Source organism: Sinocyclocheilus anshuiensis, unplaced genomic scaffold, assembly GCF_001515605.1.
Source record: "Sinocyclocheilus anshuiensis isolate Anshui unplaced genomic scaffold, SAMN03320099.WGS_v1.1 scaffold840, whole genome shotgun sequence".
Lineage (NCBI taxonomy): Eukaryota > Metazoa > Chordata > Actinopteri > Cypriniformes > Cyprinidae > Sinocyclocheilus > Sinocyclocheilus anshuiensis.
The window spans coordinates 1,022,709-1,034,714 of NW_015552598.1; the positions used below are offsets into that span (position 1 = coordinate 1,022,709).

The following is a 12,006-nucleotide window of genomic DNA, read 5'->3' on the forward strand; positions in this document are numbered from 1 at the left end:
CCCTAAATAGTATGCCAGGTAAGGATTTTTTTTGCATCCCAAATCATAATATGTTGAAAAAAAGTATGCCAAAGGTGCCAGGATGGTACACTATTTCTGGCAGATTTCCAAAGTTCATCTGTGCTCTTTGGGCTAATATTGCCCACAATCCCTTGTGTCCTCCTTTTAAACTGTATAAAATAAAAAGGAATGCAAGGCCAATGTTGCCACATGTAAATGTATGAACCTAAAAGTTAAGCTAAGGTAATTATGGAGCTCGATACAAACGCTTACATTCAAATGGAAACGGTATGCGACAATACTAAACACTAAAAAATGTCCAAAAACTGTTATTGTGTTTCTACATATTTAAAAATGTGCATTTTCCAATCATCAATGTAGAAAAAAAAAGTGTCTCATACGGCTCCGGGGGGTGAACAAAGGCCTTCTGTAGCGAATCGATGCACAAAGCCGACCTCCATACGTCATCCGCCCGGAACTTCTTCCCTTTACAACAGTGAGCGCAAGCTACATTAAAGTCATTATTACGTTTTAAATATGGATATTTTTCTTTCAAAAATGCATCGATTCGCTACAGAAGGCCTTTGTTCACCCCCCGGAGCCGTGTGAGACACTTTTTTTATGGATGGGCGCTTTTTATTTAATTTGTTTTGGACTGAAGCATGCAACACCTGCCGAGTGCCATGAAACAGCTTGAAAGATCAAAGACAGATTTTTATATAACTCCGACTGGATTCGTCTGAAAGAAGAAAGTCATATACACCTAGGATGACTTGAGGGTGAGTAATTTATGGGCTAATTTTCATTTTTGGGTGAACTAACCTTTTAAGTATGAAATAGGGGCGAAATTGGGGATTGTAGAGGCAATGTTTATTCTGCATAATTCTGCACTACCTTTACTATTGCTGCAGTATGTAGTATGTATACTGTGCAGAGTATGCAAATTTTGTCACCTTTGCTCATATGCCGAGTAATAGGTCATGTGATGGTCATGTCAATGCCTACTCTTTCACTTATTTTTATTTATTTTTTTAAATGGTAGGCAGTATACTGTGCCATATTCACTAAGTAGTAAGCTAGTCTTCCATTCTGAACATACATAGCCACATCACAGTTTTGGATTGTGCCAATTGTTAGAGAGAAAGTGGGAAAATGTCCACACAAGTAAGCATTAGTGTTACCTTGTGGCCTGGAGGAAAACTTTTAAGACTTGCACTAATGGTAAAGTAAATTCCTGTGCTTTGCTTTTATTTTAGGGACTAAGTGGTGATTATGTAATAATTAAAGTGAAAACTCAAGGGGGGCTCTGTGAAATGTAGTCTATTCTTTTTAGATTAGATTATCTCCTGTGGCCCAGGAGTTACGTAAGCGGGAGGAATAAAATCCTATTTAAATAAATTTAAATAAACCCAGATATCTTTCTTTTCCCCAAAACATAGCTCTGAGTAGCACTTGTAAACCAATCAGCCAGACAGACTAAGTAAAGTTTGTCATTACATAAGTTATTCCCTTGTCTTTGAGATGATCTTTATTAATAACAGTCCTCTGGATGTTTTGAGGTGTGTTTTTTGTCTTGTTTAGAGGACTTTCCTCCACGTTCGACTATTGACTGCTTTGGGACGTGTCTTGAGGGATCTTTTCCGTAGCCTGTGGTTTGTTTTGCCTGTTGAGGGAGGTAATAACATTGACACAAATACTGTTGTTGTTGGAACTTTACACTACAGAGCATAACATAGTAACTGTGCCATCTAGTGTCTGTGGTGTATACTTACCTCCTATGCATTCCACTTTAGGCTCCTCCCACTGACCGTCAGGTAAGCAACGTACCACTGAAAGGTGGCGCTGTGTGAATCCACTGTCACACTGGTATCGAATGATGGAATTAACAGGGTAGCGATCTTTGCTGTTGCCTAACATCCTGGCACTCTTCACTTCAGGAGGCGATGGACATGTGACTACAGTAAAAAGAGTAAAACAGCAAAAACATTTCTCTTCCTATTAAAACAAGAAAATAGAAGTTCCTTTAAGTTTATAGTATTCATGGTCTATTGATAATTACACAAAAGTATCTTGATGTAGCTGCACTATACTTTCCGTAAATTAACACAATAAATTAAATAGCTATTGTGATAGGCTAATAGATCACTTAGCTAATTGGGTAGGGCTGACTTGGTGCTGAAGTTAATGTCTGTCACCTCTTCTTACCAGGTCCACTCTTGCAAGTAAAAGGAAGATGATAGTTGCAGGGTACATCATTCCACTGGCCATCCTCATGCCATATCATTACAACACAGTCTTCTCCAGTGCTGAAGTAATTATCTGGCTGATTGGGTCTCCAGTTTTCATATTCCTGCAGAGAAATTAGCACTGGTTGAAACAGTGACTTACTGCAAATGCCTCAGAACACAGTCGGCGCTCAATTTGAAAAGAATCTCAGAGGAAGGTGTTCTTACCAAAGGGCTTCCGTCTGTCCAGCGAAACTGATTTTGCACATCCTTGTCATTTAGTCCAATCCATTGATAGTCATGAGCTTGATCTAGGTCATTTAGAAATGTATAAGCACTTTCATTTAGATCAACAAGCAGGTACATGTCTTTTATTCAGATTATCAGATCAAACTCACTTTTTACAAACTCTTGTTCTTGTTGGGAGGAAATGCTAACCAGGTGAGAGTTTAGCTCTTGACAGTGCTTCTCCGCACTGGTCCAGGTCTCACGCTCATCAAAATGGATATAACAGCTGCCCATGAACTCCATCCACCCTTCAGTACATCCCTGTACCGCTGACAACACAGAAGATACAATTAATTTTACTAGTTTTTATTATGTGTTCTTTAAGGGTGGCTAGTTATAGAAGACTAGCAAGACTGACAGGCTCCCTACCTACTGAACAGGGTATGTCTGTATACTTCATTTGGCAAAAAATATTCCTTTCAAATGGCCTAGAAAATCCTCATTCATAAACGTACCCTACGATTTATAATTTCATGCAAGATAATCAAAAACCCTGTGATGTCCAGTTTGATTATTCCATTACTTGCCAGTAGGAAGTAACAAGGCATTCAAGACAAAGGTGGTTAAAACTGTCCTTAAGTCACAATAAATGCATAGCATGATATCTTTGTTAAAATGCTCCATGACTTTTCACTTACGTGTTAAGCAGTTTTCCCCGCTGAATCCTAAATGACACTGACATACTGCAATGCCACCTTGTAGAGAGCATAAACCTTGACCACAGGGGTTTGGATTGCAGGAATTGGCAGAAGCTGTTAAAGACATATTCAACTTAATTAAAAATGTTAAAAAGTATGTTGTTGTACACCAGTTAAATAACATCAAAATTATAGTTTTGTTCAGCTATTACCATCAGTTAAAGATAGCTCCATAGCTTTTGGTGTTTGTAGTAAAGCTGAAGGTGAAGTAATGATTATAGAAGTGGTTGGCGGTGTTGTGTTCAGTGGTGACTGATCAGTCACATCAAATGCTTCAGTGATGACATTAAGTTGCATATGTCTTTCTGGTAGGAGATCAACAGTTTCATTGACACTCCAATAATCTTCATATGAAGTACTATTAGAAAGAGATATGGAGAGGTCCTCAGCATAATGTTCTTGACTACTGCCCTCTCCACTGATCTCCACTGATCCACGACCCTGTTCTGTTCCGATTGTAGGCCTAAACGTCAACTCGACCTCATCGTCCGTTAGAATGACAATCTTTCCATCCTGACTCTGAATGTGGCCAGATACCTCACCTGAGGGATGACTGGGATAACCTGAAGCTCCGGAAGCAGAGCCAAATCCAAAGCTAATGGCAGAGCCAAATGCAAAGTCAATGATGGTGCCAGATCCAAATCCAGAGGCAGAGCCAGATCCAATAGCAGGGCCGGAAGCAGAGCCGAAACCACTAACATCAGTCAAGTCAAACGGAGAAACCCCAGACAATTCCTGTTCTCCAGAAGGACTTGCAGTCAGATCTATAATTTCTGTGTTTATAAATGATACACCAGAGAAGCCTGACCCACTCGATTCCTCACCACTGAAGAATCCACTTGTTCCTAAACCACTGGATCCACTGCCAAGTCCTGATGGACGGCTTGATTCCTCACCACTGAAGAATCCACTTGTTCCTGAACCACTAGATCCACTGTCAAGTCCCGATGGAAGGCCTCTAGCTCCACTTTGTTCATAAAAGAGTCCAGATTTCTCTCCAGATTCTTGATCCCCTGATGATACTGAAGTAATGATAACACCACTGCCACTGCCACTACCTTCTCTTGCCTCCATAGAGCTGCCCGAGGCAGAAGTCTGCCACATGAGTGTATCTGCACCTTCTTGGTACCTCAGAAGGTGACCTGATCCATCACCACTTTGGCCAGAACCGGATATGCTCCCACTGGGTATGCCACTCCCTGACATGTACCCAGAACTGGAATTAGGATCACCTGATGCTGATGCTGAGCCTGAGCCCGATCCAGATTCAGACAGGTCCACAAGCAAGGGAGGTACAATTGGACGAACTGTAACACACATCACAGAAAGTTATCATACTTAAATAAGACAATAATGCAGTAAAGATTAGCAGTAGCAAGTGGTGATATCCAACATATCTCATACCAGGTCTCAGCAGCTCTGTTATGTCCGTCATGTTAAGATCCTTCCCCATCTTTGTAGTGTTCAACATATCTTCATCAAGCAGCATAGACAGATTTGCTGAAAAATAATCAAGAATCTCCCAGATCAAAACCCAGTCTTGCCTTTCATTGCAAACTCATACATACAGGCTTAAAAGCTGCTATACCTTTGATGCAATATGCATCATATCTGGAGTATGGGTTTGGGAAGCCTGTTTGGTTTGGTTGAGCATAAATAGTATGCACTCCTGTCTTGTTTTCACCACAACCAAAGCCTGGGTTGCGGACAGGATAGCGGACACTGCGATCAGACAGCCAGCCTGGACTGCACTTGTGGAAACCCTGATTCCATGAGGCGTACAGTTCTCCAGTTGAAGCAAGAGTAGAACCCAGTTTTCTGCAATAGGCAACAGCTTCATAGTAGGTGAAGCCTGCTAATGAGCTCACATGGAAGATCTCCCCTAAGGGATAGAGACTGAACAGTGAGATCATAGAGGATTAAATAAGCGTTAATTTTTATGTCATGAATTAATCTTTACTCACCCTTTATCTGGTCCATATAACAGTACACATCGTACCGCTCATGTGCAGGCCTAACATTGTAAGAGCGTATACCAGGGAGGTCCTTCTGATCTCCAGAGCACTTCTTTTGAGGATGCACAATTGGATATCTGAAAACAGTGTTGAATGCTAAATAAGGTGTCAACAATATTTGATCCAGGATTCCAGTTAATTCAACAGAAACAAATGCAGTTAGGAACATATAGGGCAGCACTTTGTAAAAAATAAGCTTACCTGACAGTCTGGTCCTGTATCCAACCTGCACTGCATTGATGAAGGCCAGCTTCATAAGCCACCTGAAGAAGCTCAGGGGTGGCTATGACTGCTCCCAGCTTCTGACATGCCACTTGTGCTTCCTCAAAGGTGTAAGCATAGTGTCTGGAGTCAGCGCGATAGTGGAATACCACTCCCTTAGTTTCTAGGGCAAAGAAAGGTTTGGCCATATTTAAACTCTACTGTTTGCACATGGTATTAACATCTGCTTTGAAAATCAGTTGATACACCATTGATTTTGTCCCTGTAACTCTTGCAAATCCTTGTTTTTGCTCAATTACTTTGGCTCAGTTACCTTCAGTGGTGTTTGGGTGTTTACACTGCTAATTTGATGTGGTTTGATGTCATACACTGGATCCAGTTTAGTTTACTTACCAGCAGTGACATTGTCCATGGGAATCTCATATCCCAAGTAAGGCATAGCCGTGGCCACATTAATAATGTCCTCCTCAACCTCAGTTATGTTGGGAGGTAAAGGTAGAGGACTCTCTATGCTTGTGGTGTTAAGAGGCTCTTCTGTCACTAGCTGGCCACGGACCTCCCCTTCTGTGGTCACCTCTTCAGTATAGTCTGAAGGGCTTGAGGTGACTGTAGCCACACTGAACATGGAATCCGTGGTAGTGTATATTTTAGGAAATGGTGAGGTCTTTGTTGAAACCTTATCGTCTTTTTCTGAAAAATAATTAACAAAGTTTGTGAGAATTGACAGTCTTTTGAATCATAAGAGGACACAGACCTCCTTGAATGCTGAAGTTTGGAACAATAAAATGGTGAGTAAATAAGTTTTTATTTTTTGAGTTTCTGTTCCTTTAGTGACATTATGATATGATTGTTCTGAGGTGTGTAAATGTGAAGTGATTTAGCAAACAAAGTCCAAAAAGCTAAAATATGAATTACATTCTCTGTGCTTACCTGCATAACAGATTGCATCATAGCGGGAGTCTGGGTATGGATAACCAGTCTGATTTGGAAACAGGTAAACCGTTCGCACTCCCAAAAGCCCCCCACCACACTGGGGTCGAGCTATGTTAATGGGGTACCTCACACTCCTGTCTGCTAGCCAGCCAGCATTGCACACATCCATACCAGCCATCCATGCTAGGTAGAGTTGCCCTGTGGTGGCCAGTTGGGCTCCCAACTTTGCACACTGGTCTTCAGCCTCTGCAAAGGTGAACTTCTCCACAGACATAGAGTAGAACACACCGCCTGGGTGATGATTAGAATCCATAAAGTAAAAACACAGCAAAAATGCACCAACTAGTTACATTTCAGTTTGTAAACACTGCCTGAGGTACCTGACATTTTCTCTGCAAAACAGTACACGTCATAGGTCTCATTGATGTCTCTGACTCCATATGTTCGTAGCCCTGGGAAATTTTCTTTGTCTCCATAGCAAGGCTCCCTTGGCTCATGAATGGGATACCTATGGAGAATTGCATAGAATCTTATTATAGTTATAACTTAACTAAATGGTTAATAAATATATTAGTATTGTTTACATTGTATTCACTGCGTCTTATACACCTGCTCATGACCACCCATGTTTGTAAGTGGTTTTTATTTATGTTGTTATTAGATATTGACCTTTTCACATTACCTCACAGTTTGGTCTGAAAGCCAGCCAGCATCACATTGATGGTATCCATCATCATAGGCAGCTTGCAACTGTGCGGGAGTTGCAATAACAGCACTGTTCCGGATGCAGGCTGCCTTTGCCATCTCAAATGTCAAGGTATATCGGGTAGATATTGCTCGGTAGTGAAACACAATGCCTGTAAAGATTTGACCCACTTATTTAATTCTCACTTTCAGTTATTTATATGTTTAATAAATGTACTTTTTGTGTGTCTGAACAGTTTGAAAGTCTTCAAACTGAAATCTTACCTTGGACTTGCATTTCTACAGAATCATAGTTATCTTCAATCCCCTGCATGACCTCACAGCGGTAGGTGCCGGAGTCACTGGAGTGGAGTTCTGAGATCTCAATGGTGGCGTCAGTTGGCACCATGGGGTAGTTTACCATATGAACCCGGTCCACGTAGTCTGTCTCAACCTGCACCATGCCCCCACTGGCAACAAGAATAAGAGATATTCTGCCCTTGTAGATGTAGCTCCACTTAATACGGTGGGGCAGTGGGGCAGTGGTTGGGGCGCCAGGGTCCTGGACAGTGTTTTCCTGGAAGTAGCAAGGTATAATCATGCTTCCCCCCAATAGGGGACGCAGTGGTGGTTCCACAGGGATACTCACACTAATGGGGCTGTCCTGATCTGTAAAACATAATTTCATTTTGAAATTCTCTTTCACTTAAAAGCAGTAAATCTTAGCAATCTAAAAAGTTCACCTACCAGCCATGTCCCCAAATAAGATCATGCCAGAAATGGCATGGATGTATGCATATAACAGGAGCCAAATCAAAGACATGTTTCACCTTAGGAAATATAGAAAAAGAGTGGGTGCTTTATATTATTATATATATAGTACCACACACATTTGACTAATATTCAACAGTGATGCATTGAACTAAATCCTAAGCAACTAAAACTGTCAGAAAGGCTGTCAGAAAAAATCTGCAAAAGTTATACTTTTAAGAATCGTCACGGGGCTGGTACCCTTAAAGGCACGACTTTGTTTCTAATACCCCTGTTAGAAACTTAGAGTAGGGGGTAAATAGGGGTAAATAAGGTACATAGATGTCACTTTAAGACTACTGGCCCAGTAACAAGCTGATGTACCCCTAAAGGTGTGGCATGTAGGGCACACTGAACTGAGCAAATCACTCAAGCCATTCCAAAAGCAGTTTCTCCGTTTCCGAGGCTTTACACGGCCTTACTGAGCTACTGTACTCCTGGTGGAAATTTGGAATAGATTGGAAACATGACGTCATTAATTCACTCTCCCATTTAAGCGTTCACACATACACTCTCTTTCTCCCTGTCTCTCTCTAAAGAAGAATAGTTCACTGTTTGAGCCACAGGAAATGTTCTGGGCTTGGTAAGTTGAATTTTAATCAATGGTTACTGTGAAATCTGCTTGGGAATTTTTTTTTATATTTCCCTGTATGATTTATAAATTCTAAAGTTCAGTTTGATAATGAACACAGTGCATCATTCACTACTTTGCTTAATTTTTTCCCTCTTGGCTATTGCTCAGGTTTTCTGAATCAAGCTGCTTTAAATGCACTGAGTGACTGTAGGAGACCTCCATCCTGGCACGGCCCTGAAGTAGCTTTTTATCTCCCACCTCTAATGCCTTACTTACTTCTGTTTTACTGGTTTATATGCCAGTAGGATCAGTAGTAAGAACAAAAGACCACTTCCTATACAAGTAAATGAGAGCTTAAACATGCTTTCACTGTGCTCAGACAAAAACAGTACAAATATTTTAATATGTAATACTGTTTATTCTATCTTTAATAGATTCTGTACAGAAAATGTTTTTACATCACACACACACCAACACACGCAAATAGGTTGTGTGTGGTGAGAAGTGCCACATTCAACATATGCTTGACAGACGGAAATATGTTAACTCAGCTGTCTGAGGTGAGTCAAGGAGGATCTCCTCTGTCATGAAGACAAGATTACATTCTAGTCCAGAAAAAAAAAATGATTCCAATTTTTTCACAACCAAAATGAACAACTGCATTTTATGAATATGAATACAAATTCTTTCTTTATAAAGTATATCTGCCTACTGGCTAGCTTCAGTTCTAGTCTTGTGAACTGTGAAAGCGAACCACCTTCTTTAAAATGACCAGTCACATGGGCCTTTCAGATGCTGTTATATACAGCTATATTCTGGTCTTGTCAAGCAGGGGTGGAGAGAGGACTTCCACAGTATCTCCATTCAGCCAGTGTGGTATGTTCTCTTCCCATCAGGCACAGGCCAATAAGCAGAGTTCTGTTTCTGCTCTGGTCTGTGCTCATGGACGCAGAACTGCATTAAAGCCAATGTAAACACTCTGCTGTATTCCACAGGAGGCCCTAAATCACCAAAACCCCAAGAGAGCCACAGGACCAGAACACTGTCCACATTCAACACACAGAGTCGCAGGTAACTCTAGTACTGTAATATGGTACGGTGAAAGTATGTCATGTTAATCATGGACATACTATATGCAATCTGTAGGCATGCATTTGGTCATAGATCACGACTCGTATGCACACTTGCAAGCATTTTGGAAAGGTATCTTTACCTATGACACACCTTGCCCAGCCTTATCAGGAGATGAAAAGATAGAAAATAACTAATATTTTATATGCAAATTAATAAACCGCAACATTCATCTTGCATTGAAATTGTATACAGAAAGAAACAATTTACTTACTCAAACACCCATGTTACTCAAACTTCAATGTAATTACTTTCCTCAAAAATGAGAAAACAGTAGATGCTAACTAAAATTAAAAGGCAAGCATGCCAATATAATATTGGTTATATATTAATAAAATATATCCATTCTATCCATTCATCCAGTTTAATTTGAATGTTGAATTATTTCATGATACTAATTAACATGCTTTATAAATACTGAATATTAATATTAATAAAATAATATAATTTATAGAAAATAATAATATTAATATAACAAAATATTAGAGTTGCTAGACATGTAACCAATAAAATTGTATAACAAAATTCTAAACTTTAATAGACAAATTAATAAATTAAACATATGATGCATATATATATATATATATATATATGTATGTATGTATTTATGCATTTAATAGCTTTCAAGCAATATTATAATTAACTACAATAAATAAAAATAAAAAAACGTACCAAACTAGTAGTGTCCCTTCTTGTTTGCTTTTTGTAATGTCCTTGTGCCTTGCATTAATCTGTCGGCTGGGAAATTTCTAAAATCCTGTGTTTTTAGACTGCTTGCCTTCCCTGTGTGAGTCAGGAGCAGAAAGGGATCTAATTGAAATTGGGCACAAGTTTAGCAAAGTGAGTGGGAGAGAGAGACAGAAAAGGGCAGAGGGAGGCAGAGAGGTAGGAGTGGGGACTATTGAGTGCCACTGAGTGGCATTTTGAATGCTCAAATCATAACTTTAGGGTAGACTGGGGTTGATAGGTTGCAGGGGTTGACTGACACATGAGTTGTAATAAGATGCTGTCACAAAAATGTAATGTTACCCACAATCATTGATTCTATAAATACATTAAAAGCTCAAAATGTGTCAAAGTGAGGATAACTTTTTGATTTTTATGGGCATTTTTGCTTTGATAAAAATGAATACCTTCCCCTCAGCTAAACATGTTTTTAAAAAGAATTTACAGAGATATATTTTGATCAATGTTAATTAATAGATACAGGAATCTGTTATATTTTGATATATTTCTATAAAATAAAAAAACTAGGAAAACTTATTGTCATTGAATCTGTCTTGGTTATTCATTTTCATTTCATTTTCTTTTGCAGTTAGTTGGTTTGCCTTTATGTTTGTTTCATCAGAGATAATCAACAAAAATTAAAATGGTACCAAGCAACCCCACCCCAGTTTCCCCTTACCCATAATATCAGTATTTTAGATCACTAATATTTTCTAGCTAGGTATTTTTAATTATTAATTAGGTAATTAATAATTTAATTAATTTTAATTAAACTCTATACAAGAAACCAGAAAAGGTCATAGGGGTCATTGCTTTATTACTTTGTGTTTGTTTACAATTAGAGTAGTGAATATCATGAAATGTGCATAGTTTATCAGTCTTCATCATCTGTTGTGCATCAGTTGTCAGTTATGTGGAAATATCGGTCTGGGCTTCAGTTTCCTGTTTAGTACAGGTTTTATAGCTCTATTGTGGGCCTTTGGTGTGTGGTATATTTAGAGACACTGGTGAATCTTGCAAGAATCTCTCAACCAAATATCAGTCTACGTCTGATGGTGCTGGAATTTCACAGTTCAAACTTTAAAGTGATGACTCGCCAACAGAAGCTGCTTTTCTGCACTTTCTTGAAGTGTGAGATACACCTTTAAGACTCTCCTGTCCTTATACAGTAAGAAACTTGCTTTGCCCAATAGGCAGTTAATATCCTTTACCCAAACAAGTTGATTATCTTGGCTACGCAACTCAACTTGCCTGCTATCGAGTGTAAATTCAGTAAAACAATGGGATGGAATCCATCACCCATACTTAGGTTATATATGGTCAGGAAATGTGAAATTATATTGTTTTAAACCCATGAGCCCAGTCACTTCTGTGCAAGGAATGTGTCACAGGAAGTGTGATAAGACTGGCTAATTATGTAAGAGAAAACTCTGCAACGGCCAACATTTCAGACATTTAAAAGAGCAGAGATTCAGTACAAGTTACATAAAAATGGTCTGGTTACACATTGAACGTTTTTTGCCCGTCCTTTTCTGCAGACGTAACCATTTCGATTGTTCTAGTAAACGTTACTTTCTACAGATATATCTACAATGTCTTGAGTAGGGACCTCCAATGAGCCGGTACACCTCGTTACACGTGCAACATGAACAAAACCTGCAATATATTCACATGTGTGAGCTATAAACCATGTGTGTAAA

General features: G+C 39.4%; 1 protein-coding gene across 1 annotated transcript; it reads right to left on the reverse strand.

Moving 5' to 3' along the window:
• Positions 1-804: 804 nt before the first annotated feature.
• Positions 805-7,889, reverse strand: LOC107665744 (aggrecan core protein-like). Its single transcript, XM_016456757.1, has 17 exons — positions 7,813-7,889; positions 7,351-7,734; positions 7,064-7,238; positions 6,762-6,889; positions 6,379-6,672; positions 5,842-6,138; positions 5,428-5,611; positions 5,176-5,303; positions 4,800-5,093; positions 4,616-4,711; positions 3,364-4,518; positions 3,152-3,265; positions 2,624-2,782; positions 2,454-2,536; positions 2,206-2,350; positions 1,773-1,955; positions 805-1,663 (listed from the first exon to the last, which is right to left on the reverse strand). The coding sequence occupies exons 1-17, from the start codon at positions 7,886-7,888 to the stop codon at positions 1,578-1,580; spliced, it is 3,981 nt and encodes a 1,326-aa protein (XP_016312243.1). The 5' UTR covers position 7,889; the 3' UTR covers positions 805-1,577.
• Positions 7,890-12,006: the final 4,117 nt, after the last annotated feature.

Bases quoted from the DNA above. Each gene is read 5' to 3' on its own strand.
- LOC107665744 (XM_016456757.1), bottom strand. From the start codon at position 7,888: ATGTCTTTGATTTGGCTCCTGTTATATGCATACATCCATGCCATTTCT. The intron at 5,304-5,427 runs GTAAGCTTATTT...CACTGTTTTCAG, and splicing joins ATACAGGACCAGACTGTCAG to ATATCCAATTGTGCATCCTC. The intron at 4,712-4,799 runs GTATAGCAGCTT...ATTATTTTTCAG, and splicing joins TGATGCATATTGCATCAAAG to CAAATCTGTCTATGCTGCTT.